Source organism: Mustela lutreola, chromosome 9, assembly GCF_030435805.1.
Source record: "Mustela lutreola isolate mMusLut2 chromosome 9, mMusLut2.pri, whole genome shotgun sequence".
Classification (NCBI taxonomy): Eukaryota; Metazoa; Chordata; class Mammalia; order Carnivora; family Mustelidae; genus Mustela; species Mustela lutreola.
In genome coordinates this window covers 65,573,935-65,590,056 of record NC_081298.1, presented here as the reverse complement: position 1 = coordinate 65,590,056, position 16,122 = coordinate 65,573,935, and the positions used below count along the sequence as shown (strand labels likewise).

Sequence of the window (16,122 nt, the reverse complement as noted above, 5' to 3'; positions counted from 1 at the left end):
TGTTTCGTTACTGAACTGCGTGCGGCTGAGAATACAAAGATACAGAGATGGAAGGAAAGCCCAAGGCTTACTTCTGAGGGGAGCTCCAGAACTCCAAGTTTGTGTTCCCCTCAGAGATGGAGCTGACATAGGGAATTTTCAGCTTCATTGTTTGTCTCAGGGTTCTAGAACCAGGACACCGGCTGTTATTCGTGCGCGGCAGACGCTTGCGGAAAGGGGGCGCTCAGGCTCCCGCCTGGCTGGCGGGTCAACTGGAGACGCTCTACCCAAAGCGCAGCTCTCGATGAGCCGCGCCCTGCGTCCCCACGCCGAGGCGGCGAGGCGATGCGCTTGCGCACTGAGAGCTCACACCATATGTGCCCTGTCCCAGTGCGCGGGTCTGTGGAGAGCCGGGTGCGAGAGGCGGCAGTGCGAGGGGAGCCAAGCCGAAAAGAGACCAAAGTCGGCTGGGGGACAGTGGGTCTGTGAGAGACCGAATAGAGGGGCTGGGACTACGAGCGCCGCTGACACACGATGGGGAAGAAGCAGAAAAACAAGAGCGAAGACAGGTAGCCAGTGACCAGGTCCACACGGCGGCGTCCGGCGCAGCTCAGTGGTTCGCGCGGGTTCCTCCGGCGCGGGGTGGCCCGGGGGCGAGGCTCGCGCCAGGCACCACGGGGCTCCGGGCCCGGGTCCAGAATGGGCGGCACGGGGCCAAGACCCCAGTTCCGGGCGGGCGCAGAGGGCCTCGGCGGTGAGCGGGTTCTTCCAGTGGAGGCTCCGTCTCTCCGCTACCTCTCGCCCGGCCTGGAAAGAGGGGTGTCCTGCCTGAGGAGCGGGGCAGTGGTTTGGGGGTTCCCTGCCCCATGGGGAGGGACTCGGGTGGCTTCGCTGGGCCGGGGACGCCTGGCCAGCGTGGCTCCGGCCAGCGTGAGAGTTGTTTTTGCGGCACTTCTGTTGGCAAGGTTCAGGAAGAGTTCTTTTTGTGCCTTTGTACCTGTGAGTATGTAAAGAGAGGGGAGTTCGAATATGAGTGTACCTACAGCTAGGTTTCTTAACTCTGAGCCGCTCAGGTGATTGGAGTAACAGGAAGGTGTTTACTAGGTAACACCCTTTTAACCTCATTTAATTTGGCTACAGTTTCCAATTATTTAAGGTCTGGTTGTCCATACTCCGTGCTTTTCACTTTCCTTCTTCCGGCCCGTCTTCTGGCGATTTCTTTGCTTTTTAGCACCTCCCCCTAAGAAAGGAGGAGGAGGAGACAAAAGCAACCAACCAGGGTCTCTCCTTTCTAACCTCTGAAAAGGCTTTTGGGGGGAGGGAGTGTAAAGGTGTATGTAGAGTTACGTACCCCGAAATTTTTGCACCATTTCTTTGTGTCCCATTCGATTGAGACCTTTTACTCTTCTCATTCAAAGTTTACTCCCTGAGAGTGAACATCTGTTCACGAAACTTGGTTTAAATTCTAGGAGACTAAGGTAAATTAAAAGTTAGATAAAGGTAAATGTAAAATAAAGGTAAATTAAAAAACAAGACAGCAACAACAACAGCCTCCAAACTAACAACCTCTGATCATTTTGACTCAAAATGGGTATCAGGTTTTAATGTTAAAATAAGATTACTAATTATAATTCCTGGATTGTTTGCTCACCTGACACTCATCAGTGATGAGCGGAATTAAAAGACACCAGGGTGAGCCTTGTATTTCAGAGGCGGATCTAGTGGAAGAAGTTAATTGGTTTGCAGACTAGAACTTGTTAATCAGACCAGGTAAATGAGAGAAAATAAGCAGACTTCTGGGTGATTTAGTGGGACAAAAATTTCTCTGCTTTTGACAGGATGTTTTGACGCATAGGATACATTTTTATTTAAACAGTGTACAGAAAGAGGAGTATAATAAAACTTCGTATACAGATTAGCCGTTTCAACCATGGCTATCACATGACCATTCCTGTTCCATCCACCTGCTGAGATACTTTAAAGCCACATCAGTTTTCATGTGTTAATCATTCAGGTGTATATGAAAGATAAACACTTGAGGGGAAAAGCAACTGCAGTTATCATCAAGCCTAAGAAATATTAAGGGTATCTTAAATATTATTGAGTATCCACTCATTTTTCTAATTTCATTGTCTTATTTGAAAAATTTTTTTTTTATTGGTTTGGTTCAGGATTGCAGAAGTCATGTTCTTTAGTTTAAAAAGAAATACATCTATATGCTATTCTTTTCCTTACATCTTTTGCTTTGTAAGCTCTTTCATAATGGAATAAAGCTATTCAGAGGGGAGATATTTATTCTTGTTTATTTATAGAAGAGAGTGTTTCTTACTGATTCATGAAGATTTTGGTGAGTGATGAAAAGTGTAAACACTGGAGCCTGTTCAGTGATTGGTTTGGTAGTATAGAAAGAATGCTACTACTGGTTTTTTTTTTTTTTTTTTTTTTTTTTTTACCTCATCAGACTAATTTGTGCTCTTATATTTTGGCTTGTTTTGAAGCGAACATGGTATCAATGTAATCGAAATATTTATTTTCTCATATGCCAATGTCAAGTTTTGTTTATTTTCAAATGCTTCATGGACTCCTTTGCTTGAATGCCTTTCAGTAATGTCTAAGAAATTCCAGGGTTTTGCAGAGGTCCACCTTTGACTTGAACGGCTTGGCCTTCTTACTTTGGCATTCCTCGTAAAATATTTTGGAGGGAAGGAGAACAGGGAGGATATTGTGGGGGTAAGGAGGGTAGCAGGGAAGTTCCACTACTTGGGAATTAGTTTGCTTTGACCTTCTTTATATTTAAATACAGTTTTCTTCAAGCATATTTTGTATATTTTAAAAAGAAACAAAAATATACACTAGGAAGAAAGTCTAGAAAGAGCTGTATTTTTAGGACTAATATTCTTGTTTGTGTAAAATGAGATACTTGTCTGGTTTTATTCTCTTGTATAAAGATCTCCATTTTTAAAGATTGTGCATTCATCCCACCACCCCTTGCCTTGCAAGCTATGTTAAGCTGAACATGTTTTCTGGCCAGGTAGAACGGGGTGAGAAATGAGCAGCTGCTAATTAGTTATCAAGATATAGGGAATTGAGTCGCTTTTCAGGTTGGAAAGAGCAAAAAATACTTGATCGTTTTAATCCTTACTTCCTTTTTTTAATCCTTATTTTAACTTCTCAGCCACACAATGTTCATTTAAAATTGGGTTTTATTTCATCTGAGTATCTAATTTTATTTGGATAATATATGCTTTGTTCTATCAGTGACTTTTGTTTAAAACCTGTTATCAAATTTTGTTCCAGCTTGTGTAATTCTGGGAATGAGATTTCATAAGATATTCAGTAAGTTTTTCTGCCTTTTTTCAGTTGATTGGAGAAATTCTTGATGAGATGAGGGCTAGGATTCAATATCTGTAGATCATACAAAATATAAGACCAGTATTTCCATGATTCTCACAATCATCAGTTTACATGATGGGACCTTATGGGATTTTGTGTGTTCTAGTGATGTCCTTCCGTTTCTGTTGACACAATACGATTGATGTTCTCTTACTGATGAGTGTAAAGAAAAAAAAGATCTAGGTTATTTCATTTTTCACAGCCTCCAGTTCTTTTTTCTGGTCCCTTTTTTGTTTGATCCCTTAAGTGTGGTAGTTCTATTTTTTAGATTATAAGGAAGTTGGTGTGTCACCTTAATAGGATTAATACTCCTCCACCCCCACCAAAAGCAAAAAAAAAAAAAAAAAAAAGGATACAGAGGGAAGAAAGAGAATTATTTCATCTATCTCTCACCATCAGCTATCATGGAGGTGGGGGTGTCATTCAGGAACTAGAAGGTCTTTCAGGATTCCGTAGAGTTCTAGGGTATGTACAGCATCAGGTAATTTTTTGCTGTGGTTCTTTATACCAGCAGTGAACCAGTATAGTGACTCCACTATTCCTTGTTTTATCTCAAGATATTGTTCCTTTCATTACTGGCAAATCCCCTGGTCTTGAGAGTTCTAGCTCTCTCTCAGACAGTTGCCTAACCGTTAGATGGTTGCCCTAATGTCAGACATTCATCCTAGTCAGTCAGATATGATTAGGGTACCGGAGTCCCTCCCTATGATAGAAAACATGGTGATCTACTTGAGGAACCTGCCCAGAAGGAGCTCTGAGTATAGCAGGTAGTCCAGAGCTTTCCAGAGAGGGAGTGGATCAAGTGGCAAATGGTCTAGCTCAACAAAGGAATTTATTTCTAATTTGTATGTACTTGAATTAATAAAAAAAAAAAAAAAAGACCTATCTACATATATTAGATCAAAAAAGAAAAAAGATATATAATCCAAGAGTTCTGTTCTTTAGCTTGTTCCTGTACTAATACTTTAGGAAGTTAATACATGGGCAGAAGAGAAGTCCTAGGTTGCCATAAATGAATAAGAAAGCAGATGATAAATTTTTGTTGTTAGCTTATAGTAACTTTAACCTTCTATAGTGGTGATCTCTGGGGAGCTGATGCAGTTATTTTTGATGTTGCTTGCCCACTAATTGCGCTTTATTCATCTAAGTTTCTTCAGTTCTTTAATTTGATCCATTAGGTGAGCAAAGCATTGTTTAACTGAAGCACCAAGTGTCAGCTGTTTGGTTAGAACAGCAGTTCTCAGACTTTGGTCCTACTACCTCTTTACCTTTTTGTGTGTTATATGGATACTTACGATGTTACAAATTGAAAGTTCTTAAAATAATTATTAATTTAAGAATAAAACTAGGGGCTCCTGGATGGTTCAGTTGGTAGAGCATCCAGCTCTTGATCTTGAGGCGGTAAGTTCAAACCCCATCTTGGGCAAAGAGTTTACTTAAATAAAAATTTTAAAAAACCAATAAACACGTTAACTTAAATGACATCCTTAAGTAATCATTTACAACAAAAAACAAAAAACAAATGAGAAGACTGGTATTATTAAACAGTTTTGCAACTTCCTTACTGTCTGGCGTAGTAAGAAGAAAACTTGATTCTCATCTGTTTGTGCACTTTGTGTTGTAGCACTACCACATCATGTGACCTCTGGGAAACTCCACTGTGCAGTTGTGAGAAAATCAGAATGAAAAAGTCTAATAGCCTCTTAGTATTATTTTGAAAATAGTTTTTGATCTCTTGAATTAGTTTAGACCCCCTGAACAGGTCTTGGGGACTGCTTTGAGAACAGCTGATTTAGGGATTCCTAAACTGGATTTGGGCCTTTGTGAGATATTTTCCAAGCTCTTTGACTGTCACTGAGTGTTTGTCTAACAGAGAATAGAAATGCTTAAGAAGTACTGAAGCACAGCTTAAGACATCTGTGGTTGTGTTCATGCTCTTGATATTTTACCCACTTAAGGTTTTCTTTTTTCAATGTAATAGGTAAATTTATCAAGTTCTATTAAAAACTTTTGAGATTGGTTTTAATTGGGAGTCCCATTACATTTTAGAATATTTAATACACTTGTCATCATTGCATCATCCCATTCAGGAAATTGTCTGTTTAATCACTTAAGTGCCAAGTGTTATTCTAGGTACTCAAATTACAGTGGTAAACAAATCACTAATAAGACATGCTTCTGTATTTGGTTAATTGTATATCAGTAAAATTTTATTTTTTTCATTTGACTGTTTAGAATATTTCTTATTCGACTTCTTCTTAGGCATCTTATAGTCTGGTTGCTGTTAATATAGTAATTTTTCTTTTTTTGCTTAATAAGAAAACTTTTAAGATGGTTATCTTGTGTCTAACCAACTTAGTGAACTCTGTTATTAGGATAGATGTGAAAAGGGTGACAACTGAATTGTGATTAGGTTATTAGTTTGTGATAGTAGGTAAATAGTAAAGGGGGAAGGGAGAAAATTAAAGACATAGCAGCATTCAAATGTTTTGGTTAGTGACACTGAATTGACTCCTTTTTCTTACCCTTTCTAATTTATGCCGTGTGACAAATATGAACTGTTAAGAAATTATAGTCCAGGGCACCTGGGTGGCTCAGTGGTTTAAGCCGCTGCCTTCGGCTCAGGTCATGATCTCAGGGTCCTGGGATCGAGTCCCGCATCGGGCTCTCTGCTCAGCGGGGAGCCTGCTTCCCTCTCTCTCTCTCTGCCTGCCTCTCCATCTACTTGTGATTTCTCTCTGTCAAATAAATAAATAAAATCTTTAAAAAAAAAAAAAAAATTATAGTCCAAAATATACAGGTATTTTGAACCCTTATTAAATAGTATTGAAGTAACCACAGTAACACAGCTTGTCCTAATTGTATTTATGTGATTTTAATGAAAATACTTCATGTAGGGACACCTGGGTGGCTCCGTCGGTTAAGCGTCTGCCTTTAGCTCAGGTCATGATCCCAGGGTCCTGGATTCAAGTTCTGCATCAGGCTCCCTGCTCAGTGGGGAGCCTGCTTCTCCCTCTCCCTCTGCCTCCTGCTCCACCTGCTTGGGCTCACTCACTCTCTCACTCTGTCTCTGACAAATAAATAAAATATTTTTAAAATACTTCATGTAGAACCAATAACCATGTTGTAATTAGAGAATCTGGGATGAAGGGGGAAAGTATAGAGATTTAAGAACTACTATATAATAATACAGAAGAGGAAAGTGGGATTTAATATAATAATGTGCTTGAGGTTTAGAAAACCTCTCAGCTATTAAGCCAAATCCAACTCTAGAACCTATGGCTTTTCACTGTAGGGTACTAGTTGATTTAAGAAATGTCCATATTCCAAAATACAGGCTTTCCAAAGAAAAATTAATATCTGCTCTTTACTGGTGAAAGAACTATTAAAGATTAAGAACTCAAAAAAGGAGGGAGAGTAGAAAAATGACAGCCACTATTGGTAGGTCAGTCAGTGCCAAAATTTCTTTAAAGAATTTCTTTCTCCCTTAACCAGTTTAATTATGTAACTTATGTCTGTATATTTAAAGTGAAAGCAGTGACAATTTAATGTTTCAGACCTTCCCATCAGACATGGTCTATAAAACTTCAGATAAGTTCTTTCAGAGGAATCTCTCTTTTTCACCAGGTAGCAGTTATTTTTTCAGAATAATTGGTTTTCAGTCCTCCTTTTGGTGATAGACATATACCTTCCATTGTAATATAAAAGACTTGTTTGGCTTTTCTGAAACTTCATTCAAACCATAAACTTTGGATAGCGATCCCTGAAAATACAGTTAAGTACAGTTTTAACTCAAATTTATGTCATTGGGTTTCAGGTACTGAACTTTGATGAAGCTAAAAGGTATGACTGATGATACTGTTGTTGGCATTTCTTCTAAGTCTAGAATAATGTTCTAAAATTCTGTTACATGAATGTAGTACATTTTATTTACCCATTCATCAGTTGATGGACATTGGGGTTCTACTTTTTGGCTGTTACGGATCATACTGCTATACAAATACAGGTTTTTATGTGGACATATGTTTTCAGTTCTTCGGGTTTATGCTTGGGAGTGAAATTGTTTGACTTCTTCAGAAACTGCCAGGCAGTTGAACTTTTTTTCAGGAACTGCCAAAGCTGCTGCTCCATTTTATATTCCAATCAACAGTGTATTAGAATTCTAATTTCTCCACACCTTCATCAACACTTATCATCTGACTTTTTGAATTATAGCCATTCTAATGCATGTGAAGTGGTGTCTTTCTGGGATTTTAGTTTGCATTCCATGATGGCCTAACGTGTTGAGTATGTCCTCATGTGCTTAGTGGACATTTGTATATCTTGTTTGGAGAACTATCTGTTAAGATCCTTTGCCTATTTTTAAATTGACTTGTTTTTTCTTGAGGAATGAGTTCTTTATATATTTTAGATACAAATTCTTTATCAGATATGACTGCAAATATTTTGTCCCATTCTCTGGGATATTTTCTCCCTTAGGAGGTTGTTCATTCGTTTCCTTCTTTCCTTCCTTTCTTTCTTTCTAGATTTTAAGTTATCTCTACAGCCAAAGTGGGGCTCAGACTCAAAACCCTGAGATCAAGAGTTGCATACTGTACTGACTGAGCCAGCCAGGTGCCCCTGTCTTTTCACTTTCTTGATGGTGTCCTTTGTAGCATAAAAGTTTCTAATTTTTTCTTTGGTTGCATGTGCTTTTGGCCTCAGATCAAAGAAACTATCACCAAATCCAAAGTCATAAAGGTGACTTAATATTAAATACTAATATTTGTGTACTGGTATTTTTCTTTCTAGTAGCTTTATAGTTTTAGCTCTTACAGTTTGATGTTTGAGCTATTTTGAGTTACTTTTTGTTTGTGAGGTAGGGATTCAGCTTCATTTTTGCATGTAGATAGCCAGTCATCCCAGTGCCATTTGATAAAAAGGCTTTTCTTCTTAATTCCTTGTCAAAATCAGTTGACCATAAGTGTAGGGGTTTGTTTCTGGGCTCAATATTCCATAGATTTTGTGTCTTTATTGCAGTACCACACTGTCTTGATTACTGTAGTTTTGTAGTAAGTTCACAAATTGGAAAGTGTGATTTTTCTAACTTTTTTAGATGGTTTTGGCTATTCTGTGTCCCTTATATTTTCATACAGATGTTAGGAATCACTTTCTAATTCCTGCAACAAAAAAGAAGGCAGGATTTTGATTGGGATTGCATTTCATTTGTAGGTCAATTATATTGAGGTATATGTATAGGTATATGTATATTGAGGTATATGTAGGTCATTATATTGAGAATATTATGCCTTTTGGTCCATGAATGTGGGATATCTTTCCACTTACTAGGTCTTCAGTTTCAGTGATTTTTTTTTTTTTTATGGTTTTTAGAGTTCAGTTTTTGCAGTTTAAAAAAAAAAATTTTTTTCCTGGGCACCTGGGTGGTTCAGTCAGTTAAGCGTCTGCCTTCGGGTCAGGTCATGATCCCAGGGTCCTGGGATCAAGTCCCACATTGGGCTCCCTGCTTAGCAGGGAGTCTACTTCTCCTTCTCTCTCTGCCTGCTGCTCTGCCTACCTGTGCTCTCTCTCTGTCAAATAAATAAGATCTTTAAAAAAATTATTCCTAAGCATTTAATTCTTTTTTTACATTATTGCAAATGGAATTACTTTAAGTTCATTTTCAGATTGTCATTACTAGTGCATTGTTTAAATATAATTTTTGTAGTACACCCTCATTTATTAGCTCTAATGGTTTTGTGTGTATGTGTATTCTGTGGACACGATCATGTCATCTTCAGGTTCAGATAGTTTCTTCTCTGAATGTCTTTTGCTTCTTTGTCTTGCTGAATGCTCTGGCTGGGTTGTGCAGTACAATGTCAACTGGAAGTGGGGAGAGTAAACATTCATTCTTGTTTCTGATCCTAAGGGGGGAAAGCTTTCAGTATTTACCCATTAAGTATGATGTTAACTATGTTTTTGTTTTGCCTGGATGCCTTTTTCCAGGTTGAGGAATTTCTATTCTATTCCAAGCCTGTAGAGTGTTTTTACGATGAAAAAAGTGTTGGATTTTGTTGTATGCTGTTTCTTCATCTAATGAGATGATCATATTGTTTTGTCTTTTTTTTTCTGTTTACATGTGTTTTATTTTCAATCAGCCTTGCTATCCTAGGATAGCTTCCACTTGGTCGTGATGTATAATTCTTTTTATGTTTTCAGATTTTGTTTCTGAATGTTTCATTGAGCGTTCCATTTTTTCCCTTTTAACCTTTTCTTTGAATCTGTTTTAAGGTCCATCTTTCGGTGAACAGAATAACATTGAATTTTTACAATTGGATTTTATACCCTATCTTTAAGGGTTTAAAGTCACTTATATTGTTTGTATTAATTATATATTTGACCTTACCTCAGCCATCTATTTTGTTTTCATTTGTACCACTTCTGCCATCCTTTTTTCTATTTTCTTCCTTTTATCCTGGGTTAGAATTTATACAGCCTGTTCTTACTTTTTTTTAAGTGGTTAGATTTGAAATTTTACCTTGCATATAAAAAGTCATTATTTAATGCTCCATAAAACAGTACTAGGACATGCAGCTGTCCAATATTTCCATTTTATTTTATAATCCTTCACTCCAGACCTTTTACTTAAAGCTTGATACTACTTAATTGCCAGAACTGAACCTAGAATAAAAAAGGCACATACTCAGTGGATTTTCAGTTTTCAAGAATTTAATTTGCTCTGAAGTCAAAATAATGAAAAGTAATTTCCTCTTTTAGGCGTACTAATACCTAAAAGAGTCTCAAAGGAATGAAATGTTGGGAAGACATTATCTTCCCAGACTCCAGAAATTATGAGACAAAGTAATAGGTTCCTGATTCATTCCAAAGTTTACTTTGTTTATGAAAGTTTGTAATTTTTTAAAATATAGAAATTTAACATTTTAGTATAAAAATTTCCAGCACACAAAATATGAAGGAATAGTAAAATGAACCCCCACATACTCATCACCTAGATCTAATCATTGCTAGTATTTTGTACCTATTTTTGTTATTGTACTTTATTTTATAAACATCTTGACATTTTCTCCCTAAACATTTTTTAATACAAGCACAGTATCCTTTTCCCACCTAGTACAATTAACACAAATTCTCTAATATTTTTTAAATGTCTCAAAGACTTTTAAAAAATTTTTTTTATTTATTTGGGAGAGAAAGAGAGAGAGCATGAGAGGAGAGAGGTCAGTGGGATCCAGCAGACTCCCTGCTGAGCAGGGAGCCTGATCCGGGACTCGATCCCAGGACTCCAGGATCATGACCTGAGCCGAAGGCAGTCACTTAACGAACTGAGCCACCCAGGAGCCCCCAAATTCTCTAATATTTAATATTCAGTCCATATGTCAAATTTCTAGCCACACAATGGCTTTTCCCAGTGTGTTCAAACCAGGTTGCAGACAAGGTTTACACTGCATTTCATTGTGGTGTAGCTTATAAATTTTTGAAATGCACATTTTCGTTATAGGTAATCTGGCTAATATTATTTTTTCTATGTAAATTTTTTCTCCATGCTTTCATTCTGAACTTTTTTAGAAGTATCAAAATTTTATTATCTCAGCCTCTTGGTAATATGATGGGGAAATTATTAGACTTATAAGTGGTAGGTGCATTCTTTGCTGTTTGGTTTAAGGACAAAATTGTTTTTCAGGCCTATAAACTTAACTACTACTGAATGATGAATGAAGTGTTATATTAACTTGCTCTTATTGATACGTAATCAATTCTGTGAAGTTTGAGGTGAAATTCACATAACATAAAATTAACTATTTTAGATATGTAATTCTGTGGCATTTAATACATTCACAGTATTGTGCAGTCTCTTCTGTATAGTTCCAAAATACTTCATCTCCTTCAAAGGAGATCTGTATCCATTAACAGTCACTCCCCATTTGCCCATTCTCTGAGTCCCTGGCAACCGCTAATCCATTTTATGTCTTTCAGTTGATCTGTTCTGGTTATTTCATATAATGGAATCACACCACATATGACACCCCCCCCCTTTGTTGTTGTTGTTGTTGAGATGCATTTGAGAGAGAGAGCATGTGTGTGCGTGCAAAATGGAGAAAGGGCAGAGGTAGAGGGAGAGAATCCCAAGCAGACTCCCTGCTGAGCATGAAGCCCCGCATGGGGCCCAATCTCATGACCCTAAGATCATGACCTGAGCTAAAACCAAGAGTCCAGTTTTAATTGACTGAACCACCCGGGAGCCCCCATGTGTAACCTTTTTATGTCTGCATTCTTAGACTTAGCGTAATGTTTTGGAGGTTCTTCCATGTTGTCGACCATATCAGCACTTCATTTTGTTTTTATAGCTGAATAGTATTCCATTGTGTGTATGTATGCCACATAATGTTCATCCATTTATCCATTGGTGGGCATTTTGATTGTTTCTACCTTTTGGCTACTGTGGAAAGTGCTGCTATGAATGTTTGTGTACAGATATTTGAATCCCTGTTTTCAGTTCTCTTGAGTATATACCTAAGCATGGAATTGGTTGGTGGGTAATATGGCACATCTATGTTTAATTTTTCAGGAACCACCAGACTCTTTTTGAGTGCAGTTGACTCACATTATTACATTTAGTTTCAGGTGTTGTACAGTATAGTGATTGGAGAAGTTAATGCATAATGCTATGCTTACCGTAGGCATACCTACCATCTACCACCATACATTGCTATTACAATATTATTGACTGTATTCCTTATGCTGTGTTTTTTATTCCTTTGACTTTTTCCATAACTCAAAGCCTGTATCTCCCACTCCTCTTCACCTATTATGCCCATCCCTCTACCCCCTTCCCTCTAGCAGCCATCATTTTGGTCTCCGTATTTGTGGAGCTCTGTTTTGCTTTTTATTTATTTACTCATGTTTTGTTTTGTTTTCTTTTTAGATTCCACATGAGTTTAATCATACAGTATTTGTCTTTTTTCACTTACCGTATTACCCTCTAGGTCCATCCATGTTGTCACAAATGGCAGGATCTCATCCTTTTTTATGACTGTATAATGTTTCATTGTATATATACACCACATCTTCCTTATCCATTCATCTATTAGTGGACACTTGGATTACTTCCATATCTTGGCTATTATAATGTTGCAGTAAATAATGGGGTGCATATATCTTTTTGAATTGGTGTTTTCATTTTCTTTGAATAAATAGCCAGTAGTGAAATTACTGGATCATACTGTATTTCTTTTTTCTTTTTTTTTTTTTTTTTTGAGGACCCTCCATTAATTGCACCAGTTTACTTTCTGGGGTGCCTGGGTGGCTCAATCAATTAAACATATGCACATATGCCTTTGGCTCTAGTTGTGGTCCTGGGAGCCTGCTTCTTCCTCTCCCATTCCCCCTACTTGTGCTGTCTTTTGTAAGATAATTAAAATCTTTAATTTAAAAAAGAAAGTGGTCCGGTTTCATTCTTTTATATATAGTAACTAGGTTTCCCAGGACCATTTATTGACTAGATTGTCTTTTCCCCTTTGTAAAGTCTTCCCTCCTTTGTCATAGATTAATTACCCATGTAAGTGTTGGCTTATTTCTGGGCTGTTCTGTTCCATTGATCTGTAAGTCTGTTTTTGTGCCAGTATTGTACTGTTTTGATTATGTAGCTTTGTAGCATATCAATCAGGGATTGTGATACCTACAGCTCCCTCCTAACCCTCCCCTACCGCCCACAGGCTTGCTTTGGCTCTTTGGGGTTTTTTGTGTTTCCATGTAAATTTTAATATTAGTTGTTTTAGTTTTGTAAAAAATGTTATCACCAAACATTTTATAGTGGCTGCAACATTTTTACATTTTCACCAGCAATGTAAAAGGGTTCTAATCTCTTTATATCTTTGCCAGTGCTTTTGTTATTGTTGTTGTAGTTATCCTAGTTGTTGTGAAGTGGTGTCCCATTGTAATTTTGATTTGCATTTTCTTGGTTACTAATGATGAACATCTTTTTTTATGTATTCACTAGCAATGTGTGTGCCTTGTTTGGACCAATTCTATGTTAGTCCTTTACTCATTTTTAAGTTGTATTTTTAAGGTTGAGTTTTAAGACTTCTTTGTATATTCTGGATACTTCTCAGATACATGATTTGGAAATATTTTCCTCCATTATGTGGATTGTTATTCATTGTGTTGGTAGTATTCTTTTTACAAAAACAAAACAAAACATAATTCTGATGAAGCCTCTCTCTCTCTCTCTCTTTTTTTTTTTTTTTGGTCATTGATGTTGCTTGTACTTTTGCTTAGAGTCTATTGCCAAGTCCAAGGTCATGATGATTCACCTGTATTTTTTTTTCCTTAAGAGTTCAGTTGTTTTAGCTCTGAAATTTAGGTCAATTTTTGTCAATTTTTGTATATGAGATGAGTTAAGGGTTCAGTTTCTTTTATATGTGAATATCTGGTACTGGTACCATTTGTTGAAGAGACTTGCTTTCACTATTAATTGGTCTGGGCAGTTTTGTCAAGTCCACTGACCATGATGAATGGATTTATTTCTGGAATTTTTATTCCTTTGGTCTTGTTGAGCCTTATGCAGGTACCACCATATTTTGATTACAACAGTGTAAATTTTCTTAAATGAAGAGTTTCAAACCCAGAAAAGTAGAATGTTTTGAACCCACATGTGTCCATCACTCAGCTTTAAATATTACAGATGGATGACCTTGTTTCATCTATATTCTCCCTACTCCGTTCTTTCCTCCTCATATTTTTCAAAAAGATTTTGTTATTTTAGAGAGTGAGTGTGTGTGCATGCACCCAAATAGGAGGAGAGGCAGAGAGAGAGAGGGACAAGCAGACTCAGCTGAGTGTCGGGCTCAGTCCCACAATCCTGACATCATGACCTGAGCCAAAAATCAAGAGGTGATGCTTAACCAACTGAGCCATCTTCACCCCTTTCCTCATCATTTTGAAACAACCTTAGACATTTGCAAATATTTCAGAAGGTTACCTAATCAGTTGTAAGAAAGATTTTATATCTTAACATTTTAAATAGTGGTGCATTTCTTTTCACTTGAAAAATTCTCATACAGTAGAGTCTTTGTTCAGGTAAATGAAGTGTCATTACACTTTTCTCTTAGCAGGATTTTTAACTGAATTAGTTTCAGAAAATTCAACTTGAAAGTTCAGTGATCAAGATAAATTCAATAATTGTTATAGTGGTAGCATGGTTTTTCTTAAGCTGCTGTGATGAACCTGCCTTCTGTATTATATGAAAGTTGTAGTTGCTATTCCAGAATAGGGCTTTTTCTTTATTTAATAGTATTAAGAATATGTTACATTTCTTGGTCGTCATTCATTGTAGAAGGTAGGAAAGTAAGTTGGGCATACAAAAAGGAGTTTTTTTAAAAGAATCTTACATTTTACTACAGCAAATAGTCCTATGTACAGATAATACAGTGAGGAGATGCAGAGAGAATGTGGAATTTAGTTTAACTAGGGGAGTGCCACCCTTCAGATTGTAAATTTGCCTCTCCAAATTATTATGTATGTGTCTTTCAAATTCCTTTCTAATTAAACTGCCCTCAGAGCAGGACAAATTGGAAGGAACAGGAGCATGTTTTGTCTCAAGTACCAGGATGAATGACAAAAAAATATCCAGGATACTCATTTGCTTCTCAATTGCCAAATAATTCTGCAGACAGGTGCAGCCTGACCATTCTACTGATAGTGTTGTTCAGCAAGTTGGTTATTGAGAAGTACCCTCTCCTAAGAGTAGTTCCCTGCATAAAATTTTTGTTAATATCTATGAGGTGAAGGCAGATGCTTTAACCCACTAAGCCACTCAGGCACCCCTAGAAGTTCACTTTGAGTAATTGCTAAATGTGCTCAATTCGAGCAGTTGTTTTAGACCATAAATTGTGTCCTTTCTTAAGATACTGATTCAGAATGTTGGCCTAAATTATCAGAGCATCTATATATATATCTATAGACATAATACTGGGTATAAACTTATATTTCTTATGCAAGTATAAGACCCAAAATACTTGTATCAAATAGAACTGTAATATTTTTAAAAGTTCAGGTTTGTGGGGCACCAGGAACTATAGCATCATTTCTGCCATAGTCTATTGATCATTCACACAGCCCCATGTTAAAGTGAAGGTGACAGATCCCCATCTCTCAGTGTCTGAGAAATTTTGAGCCAGATTGTTAAACATCCACAGTGGGTAGAGAGACACTGAAGAAGAGGGGTTGGTAGGAGAAAGTCTTAGGAAACTTGAAGATTTTGAACTGTGGAATAGTTTGGCCAGAGTTGCATTTTCTGTGTTCTTGTCTAACTTTCCATTAGACTTCTCAGTGGAAAATGCCTGTCATTATGAAATTTACCAATTTTGGAATTGAGATTTGCACATAAGGGCAATTTTCCTTTTACATTTTTTCAGTGAACTTCTTTTGGGTAATGTTTTGTGTCTTAAAGAGTCTTTATTATAGTGATCTCAAATAAATTGTTTTATTTTTATATTTGATATTTAATTCCAAGAAGCCAAATACCTGAGTGTATGCTTATACACACAGTTAATAAAATAAAAATATTTTATTTATTTTAGAAAAAAGGAGAGAGATGGAGTGAGCATGAGCAAGAGGGGCAGAGAGAGAAGGAGATAGATTCTCAGGCAGATTCTGTGCTGAGCGCAGAGCCTGATGCCAGGCTCCTTCTTAGAACCCTGAGATCATGACCTGAACCAAAGCAAGTCAGATGCTCAATCGACTGAGCCATCCAGG

At 37.3% G+C, this 16,122-nt stretch overlaps 1 protein-coding gene across 2 annotated transcripts in view; it reads left to right on the top strand.

Moving 5' to 3' along the window:
- The first annotated feature begins 301 nt into the window (after positions 1-301).
- EIF5B (eukaryotic translation initiation factor 5B) overlaps positions 302-16,122 on the top strand; it is an 80,831-nt gene continuing 65,010 nt past the window's right edge. The window contains exon 1 of one of the 2 annotated variants that reach the window (XM_059134539.1): positions 302-548. In XM_059134539.1, coding sequence (XP_058990522.1) covers positions 514-548 — 35 coding nt within the window. In that variant the 5' untranslated portion in view covers positions 302-513. The remainder of the gene's footprint in view (positions 549-16,122) is intronic. The other variant, XM_059134538.1, reaches the window with a different exon arrangement.